The sequence below is a fragment of the Sorex fumeus genome, unplaced genomic scaffold (genome assembly GCF_029834395.1).
Source record: "Sorex fumeus unplaced genomic scaffold, SorFum_2.1 ptg000098l, whole genome shotgun sequence".
Taxonomy (NCBI): Eukaryota; Metazoa; Chordata; class Mammalia; order Eulipotyphla; family Soricidae; genus Sorex; species Sorex fumeus.
This window is the reverse complement of record NW_026606155.1, coordinates 6732748-6749065: the sequence shown is the minus strand read 5'-3', so window position 1 is coordinate 6749065 and position 16318 is coordinate 6732748. Positions and strand designations below refer to the sequence as shown.

The window sequence follows — 16318 nt, the reverse complement described above, 5'->3', positions numbered from 1 at the left end:
GGATTAATATGCTTGTATCCTTAGCATTGGAACAATACCTCATATATTGTAGGTTCTCAATGAATCTGTTGAATAACAATATATCAATACAAATTAACTGAGCAATAACCAAATGCTCAGAGACCCAATGTAGGTGCTTTCCTGACCAAAATGGTAATATGACCAAGAATCTCACTCCTCATGCAGAATGTAAACGGGACTTGAATTAAAAATAAACAGCACAGAGACTAGACCTATTGTCATATATGCAATGATGGTGTTTTGCATATATAATGTGTAACACTGGTCTAAAGTAGAAAATTGGGGGGCTGGGGAAATAGCTGAAAGGGCTAGTGTGCATGCTTATGGAAGCCCAGGGTCAGTTCCCAGCACCACCCCCACCAGCACTGCTAGGAGCAACAGGCAGGAAGTAGCCCCTGAGTATTGCTAAGTCTGGCCCCCAAACTCAAACAAAATAAAACTAGAAAATTTTCAGAAAAGAGTTATGAAAGGGTTATGACTATAAGCAATCCAGAGAACAAGTTTCTAACTGGTCAATTTAATTCATATATATATATATATATATATATATATATATATATATATATAGGAGTCTACTAAAAGCACAAATGATTTTATTCAAGAAAATAGACAAGAGGAATGCTAGCTTAGCAATCAAGGCACACTAAAGCACTAGTAAACCTAATGATTGAATGACTGTAATCCTTTTTCCATGCTATCAAGAGCGTGAAGATATGACTGTAGTGATCACTGATGAGTAGACAGATCCTAAATAGACCTGCTATTCACTGCGAAGAGTTATGACCTCTGTTATATTTTCAAGAGTCAAAAGAGCAAGATAATCTCTAGCAAGTGACAAATTAGATTAGCCCAAGAGAAAAAGCATTTTCAAGATGGAATTGATTTGCTTCTCTCTCTTGCCCAAGCCTGGCTGGAGTAGATATGCTGCCTAATCATTTAGTCTGGCTACTTTTGGGCTCCTAACACTGACCATTTCCTCCTCAAATTTGCCTTTTCACTTTATATGTTGACAAATTAAACCTTTTTTTCTGATCAGAAATTTCTGTTAAAGAACGATTTCAGTCACAATTAAATACTTCTTTATTTTCTTAATTGTGAACTGCCTGAACCAACTCAAATAGCAAAGTTGAGAGACAGTGAGACAGAGGTACCTGGAAACTAAGAGACGGAAAACTGGACGTGTACTTTATATATACAAGCATTCTCAACAATCCAGATATATATTTTATAAATTTCCTAGGATGCTGAATTAATTTAAACAAGACAACCGGTTCAAATTGTTTCTTTTTAAAAATACAGAAACATACCTACTTGGCCAGTTGCTACTACGTTGATAAATTTGGGGTGTTGATTTACAGTGAGGCACAGAATATCATCATTATGTTCTTGATAAAAACTCTGTGTCCCTACGAAAAAATTGAGAAGTAAACGTAAATAAGGTATAACAGTCAGATACACTCAATCAGGACAATAAGCCACAGTGTTTAACTTACTTGTTGATCTGATGCATATTACTGAGCACTTAATATGCGTTAATCGTCGATTGCCTCGAGCAGGCCCCAGTAACGTCTCTTTCATCCTAGCCCTGAGATTATATTCACGGCTCTTTAGGAGAATGAGACCCATCATTGTTACTGGTATTTGGCATATTTGGTAGGCCACGGGGAGTTTGCCAGACTCTGCCCTGTGGGCAGGCTACATTCGATAGCCTGCAAGTTTGTCCAAAGAAGGAATGAGATAATAAGATGTCATAAAGAAAAGTTCTGATAAGATGTCGCGCGGCCGCATATATATATATAATATGCATATATATATATATAATATGCGTATAACATCCTAAGTGGAGGTGAGAGAGATAGCTCAAAGGGGCTGGAGTGTGGCATGTGGTGGCACCAGGTTGGATTACTGGAATTGTAATATTGCTTATTTGGCCTACTGCTCCTTTTGCAGAGAAAAAAGAACCACTTATTGCTCCCTGGGAAATCTACCTTCTTTAAGCAAGCAAACAGGAAGTTGCAACCAAGGCTACTTCCACACCCTGAACTGTTCCAGCAAAACAATCCTCATTCCTTTCCCCGCTCACCTGGGCAGTAACACCTATTTTGGGAAACACTGGTCTAGAAGCAGTGATAGTGAAGAGACCTTGGCAGACCTGGATCATGCAGAAAATAATTCAGGTAGGTTTGTGCAAAGTTTAAAACAGTGGTGGGAAGTGAGGGCAGGATGACATAAAGGATCTGATTATAAAGAAACTCCAAAAGGCAAAGCAGAAAAAAAAAAAGCAAAGCAGAACAAGACAATTTGTTGCTATTGTTTTGGTTCATATTTGTTTGTTTGGGGGCTACTTCCAGGGATGCTCAGGGGTTACTCCTGGCTCTGAACTCAGGGGGTGCTCAGGGGACCACATGGGATGCTGGGGATTGACCTGGATTGGTCATGTGCAAGGTGAGCGCCCTATTCGCTGTATCCGTTATCCCTGAAAACAAGACAATTTAACATTTAACATATCTAGTATTGACTTTATAATTTCTCTTTAATGTGAAATGTGCTTCGTATTTTCCGGGACTGAGAGCTCACATAAAGGAACAATCAACTAATGCTGGCGTCTAAGTCTGTAGGCTGGGAAAGACTTTCCTAGACTCTGAACACAGAAATGTGTTCTCAGACTGGTGAAAGACCAGACAGTGGGGACTGGAGCAGCTGCCCGGCTCCTGATGCCTTCTCTCTATTTCATCAAAAGAAAGGTGATCTGTAATGCATTGGAACAAATGAAGAAACTACCAGCATAAACATGAAAGTGTTTACATATTCATCCCTTTTCAGTTTAACTTTTTCCTCCCTAATTCTATTCTTAAAGATGTGTGAAGCCTCAAAGAGGATTTTTCTCTGTAAGTGGTTTGTTTTACGTCACACTGCATTTTAATATTATATGTTTTAGGTAAGCATCATTAAAAAAATCAACATGTGTATATACTATAGTAAGCTCATAAATGGTATTTTTAAGTGACTTAAGTCATTAAATCAAAAGTTGCCACTGATTTCTGTAAATTCTGGTAAGATCTTGGAGGAAACCAAAACAGAAAGACCATATTGATCATTATCACTGACCAGAGGTAGGGGATGGTGACTCACATGTTCCACTCTTTACCTACTTAAGAGGAAACTTATTGAAGGGCAAAAATCAGAAATGTCTCAACTAGATAATGTCTCCTTGCACTTCTGGTGATCAAACTGAATGAAGTTTGCAATTATATGGAGTAAAAATATAAAATTACTGAATGTTATTAGTAGGATTAGCACATCAATGGTCATCAGATGAAGTATATTTGCGTTTCAACAAGATAGTTAAACATCAAAAAACATATACATAATAGAATACTACTTGGCAATGAGGAAAGAGGAAATCATGCAATTTGCCACCACATGGATGGATCTGGGGATTATCATGCTGAGTGAAGCTAGTCAAGAGAGATGCAGCCACAGGGTGATCTTCCTCATATCAGGGATATAAAGAAACATAAAGGCATCACACATGCACAAAGGCAACAGAAGCTGTGATCTTCAGGACTGAGTTTACCATGGCAGGGAGATGAGGGTGGGTTGGGAGGTAGACACGAGACAACAGGGGTCAGCAGCCTGTCTGGTGGAGGGAGAGATGCTGGACCACTGCACGTGTGAAACTCTATCACAGTATTGAAATCATGGTCAAAAAAAAAAGTCAAAAGAATGTTCACCTTCCATTTTCCAGTGGTGGGGATTGGGCCCTGGGCTTCATACACACAAGACAAGTGCTCAATTGCTGTGCCATATAGCCTGCCCTTTTATTTTCTTGAATTAAACCCAACATTCTCCTTTTCATTATTATTAGAGGGGAAAAAACATTCCACCATCCATTTTAATGTTCAAGTTATGAGGGGACCAGAATGAAGTCACAAATGATTTCACTATAGAACATGTTTTCTACATACTGTAGACCTTTATTTCTTATAGTGACCTAGAAGAATTTTCTGTTATAAAATCTTTTTCAGCTTGCAAACTGAAATGTTATCAGGAATCTCTGTAACAGGAAATGTGGATGTGCTGAAGCCACTACAATTTATTTATAGTCTTAGCAGATAAGTGAGCAATTCTAAACAGGGACAGGGACAGGGACTCAGGTCTTCCTACCTGTAGCAACATTGTGCAGAATTCCAACGGATGCAGTGTGATATATGATATCATCACCATCATTTAAATAGTGAACGTTATTCCTACAGTCCCTGCCTCGGTAGCCAAAAACAAGCTCCAACACAAGGTCCTATAACAATGATAAAAACATCACATAAAATTTTAAACAAACACCATTGTATTTTCACATCTCAATATTCACCACTACATTGCCATACAGTATTCTGGTATCTTCATTTAAAATTGAGGATGCATCTTTGATCTTTAAAAGTTAAACCAAAATTAAGTTATACTTACCTTTTAATGTAACCTGTGTGGGGGAAACTGAACTGTATTTCATACTTTTCTCTATACAACTGAATAAGGAAAAGGGAATCATAAGTCCATTTGATTCCAAGAATTTGGATCTTAAGCTTTCATCTCTCAAAGATACATTTTGTGTGCAAAAGATTTCGGTGTGTGCTAGTGTCAGCCAAACTATATGGTCTGTATACGAAACTCAGGTTAAATTAAATACACATAATTTACTTTCAAGACTCAAAAAACTATATCTACAATTGGGCAAAAAAGCTAAAAATAAGCATACTCTCACTGATAATTCAGACTAGAGTTCCCGTGGCTAATTCTATTGAACAAGTGATGTAAGTGAAGGAGGGAGAATGGTAATGACCCTCTCCCGGCTTCCTATCTTCATTTCAATTGACTTATTACACTTTATTTTATGCAGCAGATACAGGGATCACAAAGTGCAGGGCGAACTCTGTGCTCACTCAATTATTGTGGTTTTCTTTAGCTGGAGAAAGAATCTTTACTGATCTCTACAGTGAATACATCAGAAGGGTTAACATTTTTTGTTTGTTTTTGGGTCATATCTGGCAATATTTAGGGGTTACTTCTGGCTTTGCACTCAGGAATTGCTTCTATTAGTGCTTGGGGCACTGTAAGGGATTCTGGGGAGTGAACCTAGGTCGGTCACATGCAAGGCAAATGTCCTATCCACTGTCCTATGCTTTAGGCTCCAAACATTTCTGGTTTAGAATAGGCATTTAATCCCCACCTTATAAATTCAAGCCACTAAGCGTCACATCAGAGAGTGTTCATACATATTTCCATTGGAAGTTCTCTAAGATTTAGGGTATTATGTAAAAATTTTTAAAAAATTGGCCACATCTGGCCTAACTCTGCATTCAGAAATTATTCCTGGCAGTGTGCAGTGGGGATCATATGGGATGCTAGAGATCAAATCCGGGTCAGTCACATGCAAGGCAAGTGCCCTCCTCTCAAGGAAAACTTTTTAAAAAACTTAAGCAAAAAAGCTGGATTATCTCATCAATGGCCACAATTCAGAGACTCACTGTCCTTCTCTCTTGGAAGAGAGCATAAAATAACACATGCCATAGTCATGCCGATGGACCCCGTGCTAGGCTGTTTCATTTGGGGTGGGCAGGTGAAGCCCCTCTCCACCCAAAGGGACCCAGCCCTGGCAGCCCAAAACCTCCAGAACTCAATTGCTTTCATGCTCATGGCCATTCTCCACACGTTGGGGCCAAGCCTCACCCAAAAACTTTTTCTTGGGCCGCATGGTCACGTTACCTCCCATGACTAATATTCCAAGAATAGCGCTCCATATTTGGTGGGGTTTAAAGTGAAAAGCAACCAATTTTAGAGGGAAATACATTTTTACAGATATATCTATATCTATATAAAGCACACAAGGCTCAACTTTCAACAACATGTTAGTAATCTCTTATAGAAGGACTTAATGGATCTTGGGTGAAATACAACAATCTTCACACACTTTCCTCTAAGGAAACTTTTCTGGATCACTTTCAGTGGTTTATTCATAGCGAACAATACAAAATGAATTATTTTGGTTTTGCTTTGGGGCAGGGGTTAGGGCTTGAGATGGAAACATCCCAAATATGGTGCTGGGAAGGTGTAATAGTGGTGGGATTGGTGTTTGAATATTAAATTGCAATCAAATTTATGAACTACTTTATAAAAATAAAACCAAAAAAATTTTAAATTGAACAAAAAAAATTAAACAGCATACAAGTCAAAAACTCAGACTTGACCATTTTTATACCCCCCAAGATCATTAAATACAATTATTTTCATAAAACCGTAACAAGCTTTAGATATCTAATAATAAAAGGAAATGGAAATAAATTCTGAAAGCCGCTGAAAGAACATGCTAGTACCAGGGAGCGGGTCTTTCCTCACCTCAATGGGTCGCTTTTTCTTGCCAACATTATTTGTCTGGAGTTTCTCGGGCTGCGGCGGGGCCCTGCTCACAGGGGGCCTGAAACAGGGAAGTGGGATGAGGAAAGGGACCATGACCAGGTATGCTTCCCCTGAATGTTCCCATGGCTCTCCCGAGACAGGTCCTGACACGCCTTCATGGAAACCAGTCCATCCTAGGTCCTCACTAAACTGTACCCACTGGTGTCTTCTAAAGCAGTCAGTGAAAAGAAAATCTTAGAATTTCTCTTTATTCTGCTTTCGACTTTTTCACATATGTTTCAGTGCAATGCCCAAGCATAAATTGTGTATAAATATGCATACAGTTGTTTTGTAAACCGCAGTGCTTGATAGAATGAACCATCAACAAAGTCTGGATTAATGTTGTGAATATCTTGCACACAGCATGTTTTTCAATTCCATCTTTTTAGATTTTAAAAATATTTCTGAGAGCTGTTTTGGGGTGGGGAGAGGGTCACTCCTGATGGTCTCTTGCAGTGTTAGAGATCTTGCCGGGGGTTTCAGCAAGTAAAGCATGCATGTCAGTTCTTTGAGCTATCACGTCAGCCCTCTGGCAACTATAGTTTGGGGGCCACATCCAGCGATGCTCAAGGCTTACTACTGCTTTTTGCTCAGGCATCACTCTTGGTGGTACTCAGGCAATCATATGGGGTACTGGGGTTTAAATTTGAGTCTGTCACATGCAAGGCAAATGTTCAACCCACTGTACTATCTCTCCAGCCCTCTCTGTGAGCTTTATATACTGTTGGCAATATAAATCATGTCTAAGTTTGTATTTAATACCTGTTCTTTCATGCCTTACCTTTGCTTAAGTCTCTAGTATTTCATGGAATCACTATCACTAGCATTTGACAGTCACAAAACATTGTAAACCATGTAATACTCTGTGTAAAATATATTTACTATTAGGCTGGAGTGATAGCACAGCGGGTAGGGCGTTTGCCTTGCACGCAGCCAACATGGCTGACCCGAGTTCGATTCCTCCGCCCCTCTCGGAGAGCCCGGCAAGCTACCGAGAGTATTCGATATGCCAGACACAGTAACAACAAAGTCTCCAATGGAGACGTTACTGGGCCCGCTCGAGCAAATCGATGATCAACGGGAGGGAAAGGAAAGAAAGAAAAAGTGCTGCCTCTAATTCTTCCTGTTCCTTTCTCCTATTTACTAGACAGCTATCAATCTTAACTGCAGAGCAGTTTTCAAGTTTTCTCTTCTCTTTTTCCATCAGTAATCAATGCTCCATTAGGTGCACAGTTTCTGACCTGAGGAATGTAAATATGGGAGCTCTTCAATAAAGCCCAGTTTAATTTTTAAAGATCTGCACTGCGACCAGGGAGACAGTTTAGGGGTTAGGGTGAATGCATCATATGTGACTGACTAGGGTTCAGTCCCAGACATCATATGGGCTTCTGGACACTTCTGAGTGTAGCTCTGGGCATCCCCGAGCATCCTCAGGCAGTTGTGGTGGTCCTTGACACCACAGGGCCTGAGTAGCACTGATCTGCAGTCCAGGTTGGCCAACCATTGTTGGGAATGGCTCCCGGGACCATGAGAAACTTTGAAACTTACAAAATGAACCCCCCCCCCCAAAAAAAACCTCAACAAACAGACAAACAACAACAACAACAAAAACCCCAAAACCACACAGGGAAGTAGGAGAGTAGCTAAAAGTGTTGGAGCACAGAACTGGAGACGCTCCCCCAGCACTACTGGGTATGGCTCAAAAAACAGAAAAGGCAGGGATCAGAGAGCGATTTCAAAAGGCTGGAGTGAATGCTTTACATGCAAGAGGCATGGGTTCGATCCCTAGCACTGCATGGTCTCCTCATTACTGCTACAAGTTTCCCCAAACACTATGCTTGGAGTAGCTCTTGAGCATGGCTAGGTGTGGCTCAAACATTCCCCCATTTTTAAAAAAGGTATTTGGTGAGGGCTGTAATGCATGCTTTGCATGCAAGTGACCTGAGGTTGATCACTTAAAATGCATGATCTCCTGAACATTGCTGGAGTGACCCCCAGAAACCAAACCAACAACTACAGCAGCAACAATAAAAATCCCACATGGAATGGACACTGGTTCTGCCTCCATATGAAGATTTCTCCAAAGGTCAAAAACAGAACTACCATATATGTCATTTTATTCCTAAGTTTCTATCCAAGGAACACAAAAACACTAATTCACAAAAGGATGTATGTGTGCCTACATTCACTTATGTTTAGCGTTATTTATAACAGTCAGGATATGAGAACAACTCACATGCTTTATGACAGGCAAATGGATAAAAAAGTTGAGGTATGAAGACATGATTGTGATTTAGCCATCAGGAAAGATGAAATCTTGCATTTTGTAAGAATATGGGTAGAATTAGAGTGGTCATGCTAAGCAAAATAAGTCAAAAAACCCGAGACAAATACCAGAAGATCTCACTCATAAGTGGCATATAAAAAAGCTGAGCAAGATAATAGGCAGAGTCCAACAGAAACAAATTCTTAGAATCCGCTATAGGATTGAAGTGTCTTGGGGGAAGGAGAGTGGGTTGAAAGGTTATAAATGCAGTGGTCTTCAACCACAGGCTGATGCTGGTCCACAGGTATAGAAATGTTGAGGGATGCTGGTCTAATGGACCATGGTGGAGGGATATGGGTATTTTGATGAGTATGGCACGGTAACATTATACCGCTATACTAACAATTACACTCATGTAATGGGTAAAATGGTACTTTAAGGGTACTTAAAAATAATTTTTAAATAGGGAATATTAATAAAGGAGAAAATAGCAATACTTTAATGGTTTCTATTGGATTTGGCCCTCTTAGTCACAATCATTATTTACATAATAAATAAAATGCCACCTTTATTATTTTCATAACCAACCCCCCACTATTTTTATCACAGATAATATTATTAATTTTATAACTGAAGCTAAATCAATCATGTGTCAATCCCCCATCTTCAAATGTCAAGTTAATACCTAATGTGTAATATTATAAGACATGATATATAACTTTGTCATGATGTAATTTTCTTTGTGGGAAAAACTTTAATTTATAAATAAGCCCATAAAATTAAAAATGACACAAAGGCAAAACAAGGACTTGTAAAACATAGCAAAGACAGAAGATTACCTGGAACCTCTTTTTGGAAGCATATTAAAAAAGGTAAAAGATTATAATACAGGTTTGAATTTAAAACACAAAACAAAATATTTCTGCAACAATTCAGTTTTACAAATTCAATGCAGAGAAGCAATATTGCATGCAAAAGAGGCATTCTTTTATGATTTCTCTGATATGTGGGACTTAAAGGTACACTGCAAGGTAGCAACAAAGGTCAAAGACAACATGAGAACTGATCCACACAACTGAGTTGAGCTGGGGGATTATGAGGGAGGGTCTTGGGGTGCCTGGAAGAAGGGGGCACACTGATGATGGGTATGGTGTTGGAATTATGTGCGCAAGAAACCATTACTAATAGTATTGTAAACCACTGAATCACAAACATTTTTAAGTGCATTGCTTTATTGTGCATACAAAAAGATTTAGTTCACTTCATTAAAGGCAGGGAAGTCAGAAGAAGGCTGACAAAGAATATTAAGTGAGAATTTAACATGTTCTGTATATTGCAAACATTAAAGGCTGCCACTTAAATTTTTAGTGCAATCTTAATTCCCAACAAAATATTAAAATATATCTTTGTTCTTAAGAAATAACAGAAAATATTAACTCACTTAAAAGTTGGTGGCATTGAAAAGGAGAGAGAGAACAAAAGGGAGTGCCCTGCCACAGAGGCAGGGTGGGATGGGGGATGGGGGGTGAGAGGGAAACTGGGATTGGTGGGGGTGGAGAATGGGCACTGGTGGTGGGATGGGTACTTGATCATTGTATAACTGAAACCCAAGCACAACAACTTGTAAGTCTACAACTGTAACTCATGATGTTTCACTAATAAAACAACAACAAAAAAAAATTTCTCTTACAGACCAAAAAAAAAAGAGTTCGTGGCATTGGAGTTGCTATTAAATAAACTGCTGGTAAGAGAGAGTTCAGTGGGCTTCAGTGTATGCTTTATAAGCGGGAGGCCTGAGTCCCATCCCAAGCACTGCTGGGGAGTCTTCTCCCCAGGCACTATCAGGGATGGCCCTTCCTCCGGAAACAACACGCCAACAACACAGAGGAAACTAGGCCCCTCCTAAGAGAACTGAGCGCATTTTCCAGGCAGCCAGTTCAGCTAAGCAGGCAGCCAGCACATCACTCAGGCTTATGATGGCCTAAGGATTCTGCTAGTGCTCAGGCTTACTTCTGGCTCTGTGCTCAGAGGTCACTCCTAGTTGTGCTCAGGACCGTATGTGATGCTAGGGCTCAAACCCGGGTGGGTCATGTGCAATGTCAGTGCTTTAATCCCTGTACTATCTGACCCCTAATTATTTGTTTTTATAAACTTCTGAAACTTAAGGAAAAACTAAAATGAGTATAGAAGCTTGTGAAAAATCATGCGTAAAACAAAATGACCATAAGTCACACACATAACAATATACATAAAACATAGTCACCGCATAACAACACACCAATACCATGTGTGCGTATACACAAAGAGATATAGATATTTCCATATATATGTATCTCCAACTCTTTTGTAGAATTTTTTCCATTTTAGCTTCTTCTTTTTCCTCAACAAATGCAGTTCAATGTTTTGGGAGGGGGGAATCATTAACTTATAAGTACTATAAAGATCAAACAGAATAAAGAGTAAATTTTGAAATAAAAAATGTTTTTTAGTGAAACTTACCTCACTACCCCCTGCCTTGAAAAGGGACAAGAGGGAAAAAAGAAAACATACATGAAAATTTATTATCAACAAAGTATAGCAGAAGTATATATGAAAATTGATTATCAATAATATTTTGTAACTTATTAAGCAGAAGAAAGACATGTCATTAGAGCTCTAAGAAAATACAAAAATGCCTTAATTTTGTTTTGTTTTATTTTTGGGTTACATACAGCAGTACTCAGAGTTCTACTTCTGACTCTGTGCTCAGGAATCACTCCTGATGGGCTCAGGGGACCATACAGAGTGCAGGGATCGAACCTGGATCAGCTGCACACAAGGCAAGTGCTCTACCTCTCTATTATCTCTTCAGCCCCCCAAATGCCTAAATTTTGCTGTACTATTTTGGACAGTTTTATAGAAAAAAAAATCACTGAAATCTTGATTGGCACATTAAAATCGACTTTACTACACAATATTACTAGAAAAAACACAGAATTAAAAAGAAGATCCCCCCAAATATTGTCTTTTTTTTTCTCTTGGATTTTGGGCCACATGTGCTGGTTGCTCAGAAGCTACTCCTGGCTCTGTGCTCAAGAGAAATCCTAGTAGTGTTCAGGGGACAAATCTGGCCTCAAGCATGTCAAAGCAAGTGATCAGTCCCTGAGCTTCAGCCCCTCAATTAATCTGTCAACTGTCATAAGAAATATTTTCCTTTTAGGTATACAAGTTACTGAGTAAGTACTTGTTTTAACTATGTGTAAAATATATGGTGAGAAATTTTTTTTTAAATATGAAAACAGGGGTCAGAGAGATGGCTCTATGGGCTGGAGTACAAACCGTCATGAGGGAGCCCCAGATTTATGCCCAGAATTGCACCCAGAATTGCACGGCTCCTGATCAAGCACCATTATCTGCTATTGTCTGAAGTATGCCCCATTTTTCTGGATGTTTACCCTTTATCAATTCTTCATACCATTTCCTTTCTGAAATCCATGCCATTCGTTGTTCCAATCACAACTTCTCTTCATTGTCAAGTCACCCAGATCAGAACCTTTATTAAAAAGTTCTCTCCATAAAATTGCAGTGCACAAGCACTCATTTTTGAAGAGCTGATTCCACATAAAAAAAGCTATACTAGTGAAAGAATTTGAAACAATTTTCATTCTTGATTAAAGAGACATGTATAGAAAGATATTTTCAAAATTTAATTTTATCTTGGGATCAGAGCAACAGTACAGCAAATAGGGCACTTGCCTTGCATGTGGCCAACCAGGGTTCGATCCCCAGCATCCCATATGGTTCCCAGAGCACCGTCAGGAGTGATTCCTGAGTGCAGAGTCAGGAGGAACCTTTGAGAAACATCTGGTGTGACCCTCAAACAAACAAAATCCAACCATTTTTCTCTTTCTTGCTCTTTTAGTTTTCGAGCCACACCCCACGCGCTCAGAGCTTACTCCTGGCTCTGACAGACTCTGAGACTATATGGGGTGCCAGAGATTGAACCTGCCTCCAAAATTAGTGTCAAATTTTATTATCTCCTATAATTACAATCACGGTCACGGTCCTCTCGTTGTTCATCGATTTTCTCGAGCGGGCCCAGTAACGTCTCCATCGTGAGACTTATTACTGTGTTTGGCATATCGAATACATTACGGGTAGCTTGCCAGGCTCTGCCGTGCGGGTGAGATACTCTCAGTAGCTTGCCGGGCTCTCCGAGAGGGGCGGAGGAACAGAACTCGGGTCGGCCATGTTGGCTGCGTGCAAGGCAAACGCCCTACCTGCTGTGCTATTGCTCCAGCCCATAATTACAATGCATACATTAATAAAAGTTAGCAAGAGAGATTCAGTTAATCATATAGCATCATTCCCTAAACTACTAGCAAAAACCCCAAGTATCACCACCAAAAGTATTTTAGAAACCTATTTACTAAGCAAAGTGCAAAAGTCTACTATTACTGAGTTTTTGTAAAATTTCATGGTTAAATCAAAAATTCCCAGGTGTATTTGCCTACATCTCCTTTTCTGGAGTGATAGCACAGCGGTAGGGCTAGAGTGATAGCACAGCGTTAGGGCTGGAGTGATAGCACAGCGGTAGGGCGTTTGCCTTGCACGCAGCCAACATTGCCTACCCGAGTTCGATTCCTCCGCCCCTCTCGGAGAGCCCGGCAAGCTACCGAGAGTATCTCGCCCACACGACAGAGCCTGGCAAGCTACCCGTGACGTATTCAATATGCCAAACACAGTAACAACAAAGTCTCCAATGGAGACGTTACTGGGCCCGCTCGAGCAAATCGATGAACAATGGGAGGACAGTGACAGTGACTCCTTTCTGGGAAAAAGAAAATCTCAGTGAGTGCCCTTCCTGGAAATCTACTTTCTCTAAGGAAATAGACACCCAATCCCATGCACAGTTACTACTATCCCGTGGCTCATTCCAGCACCCCTCCTCCACAAGGCTTAGTATCTCCTACTTTTAGAAACACTGTGTTGAACAATAAATTCATTTTAAAATACAAATATCTCTTTATTCATCTGTTTTAAATTTGAAAATTACCTCTCATCACTTGAGGGTTCTTTTTGTTGCAAATGAGGTTTGATTCCAAACATTGGGCGAATATTTGTTGATAAGGCTCTGATTGTATAAATGATTTCATTTTCCCTTGTAACATCACTGTCATAGCCTACCATCAAAATATAAGAATTATAAGAATTACTCTAAAGGTTTAATGGGGGAACTTAAATATGATTCAATAAACTTTATTGAATGCAAAAACTTTTGCCTACAAGAATGTCCAACAACATAAAAGAAGTTAAATTTTTAAAACTAAAGGAGGAGATAATATACAATCAGTAAAAATGATGTGGAAGAATATTTAAGGATATGGAAAAATATTTTCAAAGCATTCCTATGTGACATAAGTAGACTATTAAAATAATTTAAATGTTTCATATTTTTGTTAAAAAACAGTGTATATAAATGCACATGCCCATATGGCTATATCTCAACATTTTAATAGAAGTTACCTTCTCTGTGCTTCCATGATGGCTGATAAATATTTTTTGTTGCAAAACTTATTTTCTAATTTTTCCAAAACTTACTAGCAAACTGAGGAAAATAAAAATTCTTGAACCAGAAATTTCAGTATTACAAAATGTATTTCAACAGTACTCATTTTTTTTTTTTGCAGCACACCCAGCGATACTCAGGGGTTACTCCTGGCTCATACACTCAGGAATTGCTCCTGGCGGTGCTCGGGGGACCATATGGGATGCTGGGAATCGAACCTGTGTTGGCCATGTTGGCTGCGTGCAAGGCAAACACCTTACCCACTGTGCTATCGCTCCAGCCTCAACAGTACTCATTTAAAGTATGATTATAAAAATTAAATATGATTATCCTATATTTGTAGATCAAGAATGTATGCCATTAGAATGTGCCAGTTTGGGCTGGAGTGATAGCACAATGGGGAGGGCATTTGCCTTCTAAGTGGCCAACCTGGGTTCAATTCCCGGCATCCCATATGGTCTCCCAAGCACTGCGAGGAGAAATACCTGAGAGCAGAGCCAGGAGTAACCCCTGAACAACGGTGGGTGTGACCCAAAAAGAAAAAAAAAAGAATATCCTAGTTTGTTGTTCTTTAGTCATAAAGTTAATTTTGGTGTTAAACAGACCAAAAAAAAAATCACAATTATTAGCTGCTGAACTGCAGTTTGAGTCAGTTATATTAATTTTGTTTTTGTTTTTTATGAAAATGACGTACCTCCATCTTCTTCAGAATCTATATCGGATTCTTCACTATCACAAGACCTTTTTTCTCGATAGCCCTCCATTTCATTGGTCCAAACCATCAAAGACATATCTGTGCCTCCTAAGGTAACCAGCATGCTGTCATCGTAAGTCCAGCGAACATTTGTGACATGTGTGCTGTGGGCCACATACCTCTTAAACTTCCCAAATTTTCCCTAGAGATGAAAAAAATTTAGACAGCATTCTGAGAATTCTATTCCTGGTAAAATTTCAGTTATAATTTTGGACTTCTTTAATATGTGACACAAAATTAATCAACACAAAGGTATCTTGGGGAAAGTAAAACTGACACTCACTGGAATAAAAAAAATCAATCGCCAGACCTGATGAGGATGGGAAAAACTGCACACTTTCATGTATTACTACTATGATGGTGTAATTTTTCTGGAAAACAACTTGGCATTTTGCATGAAAAGCATAGGGATTTTATGGCTTGGAGTCCTGCCGCACATGCTAGGGAAAAATGCAGCTCAGATAGAGAAGGGAACACCAAGTAAAGGGTGTTGGGAGGATCCTCCCAGGATGAGAGATGCATGCTGAAAGTAGACTATAGACCGAACATGACTGCCACTCAATGCCTCTTTCACAAACCACAGCATCCAAAAGGAGAGAGAGAACAAAAGGGAATGCCCTGCCAGGGTGGGGTGGGATGGGGGGTTGGGGGGGTGGGAGGGATACTGGAAGCAGGTGGAGAATGGGCACTGGTGGAGGGATGGGTACTCGATCATTGTATAACTGAAAGCACAAAAATTTGTAAGTCTACAACTGTACGTCATGGTGTTTCACTAATAAATTTTTTTTTAAAAATGCATAGGGATTAGAGAGATAGTACAGTTGCCTTGCATGCAGTCAACCCGGATTTAATTCTGGGCACATCATATGGCCCCCAACCCACACCAGGAGTGATTGCTAAACTCAGAACTAAAAGTAAGTCCTGAGTACCAACCACTGGTATGCCCCTGCCCCTGACAAAAGCATGAAAATATTCTAGCTTTTAATTCACCAATTCCTTTTGAAAGTATCTATACTAAGAAAATACTATGTGTGCAAAAAGAAAAATTACCATAGTATTTACATATAGCAATGAAAAGTTTCAATGTTCAAAAGGGTAGTAATTAGTATGTGTATCTACGGAAAGTGGAATAGCATGTCTATTGAAACAATGGCTATGCAGACTGTGTTTACTGGAAACAGACACAACTGAGGAAATCAGAATAAAAATATCTATGGATAACATAGTTATATTAACATTACTCTAGTAAAGATTTAAAGTCTCACAAGGGCCAGGAATA

At 39.4% G+C, this 16318-nt stretch overlaps 1 protein-coding gene across 1 annotated transcript in view; it reads right to left on the bottom strand.

Moving 5' to 3' along the window:
- The window catches only part of EML5 (EMAP like 5), a 172546-nt gene that overhangs the window by 26081 nt on the left and 130147 nt on the right, over positions 1–16318 (bottom strand). The window contains exons 26-32 of the mRNA XM_056133752.1: positions 14980–15181; positions 13773–13899; positions 11237–11251; positions 9577–9585; positions 6412–6490; positions 4189–4318; positions 1329–1427 (exon numbers count right to left, since the gene is read on the bottom strand). Of these exons, the coding sequence (XP_055989727.1) occupies positions 1329–1427; positions 4189–4318; positions 6412–6490; positions 9577–9585; positions 11237–11251; positions 13773–13899; positions 14980–15181 (661 nt within the window). The remainder of the gene's footprint in view (positions 1–1328; positions 1428–4188; positions 4319–6411; positions 6491–9576; positions 9586–11236; positions 11252–13772; positions 13900–14979; positions 15182–16318) is intronic.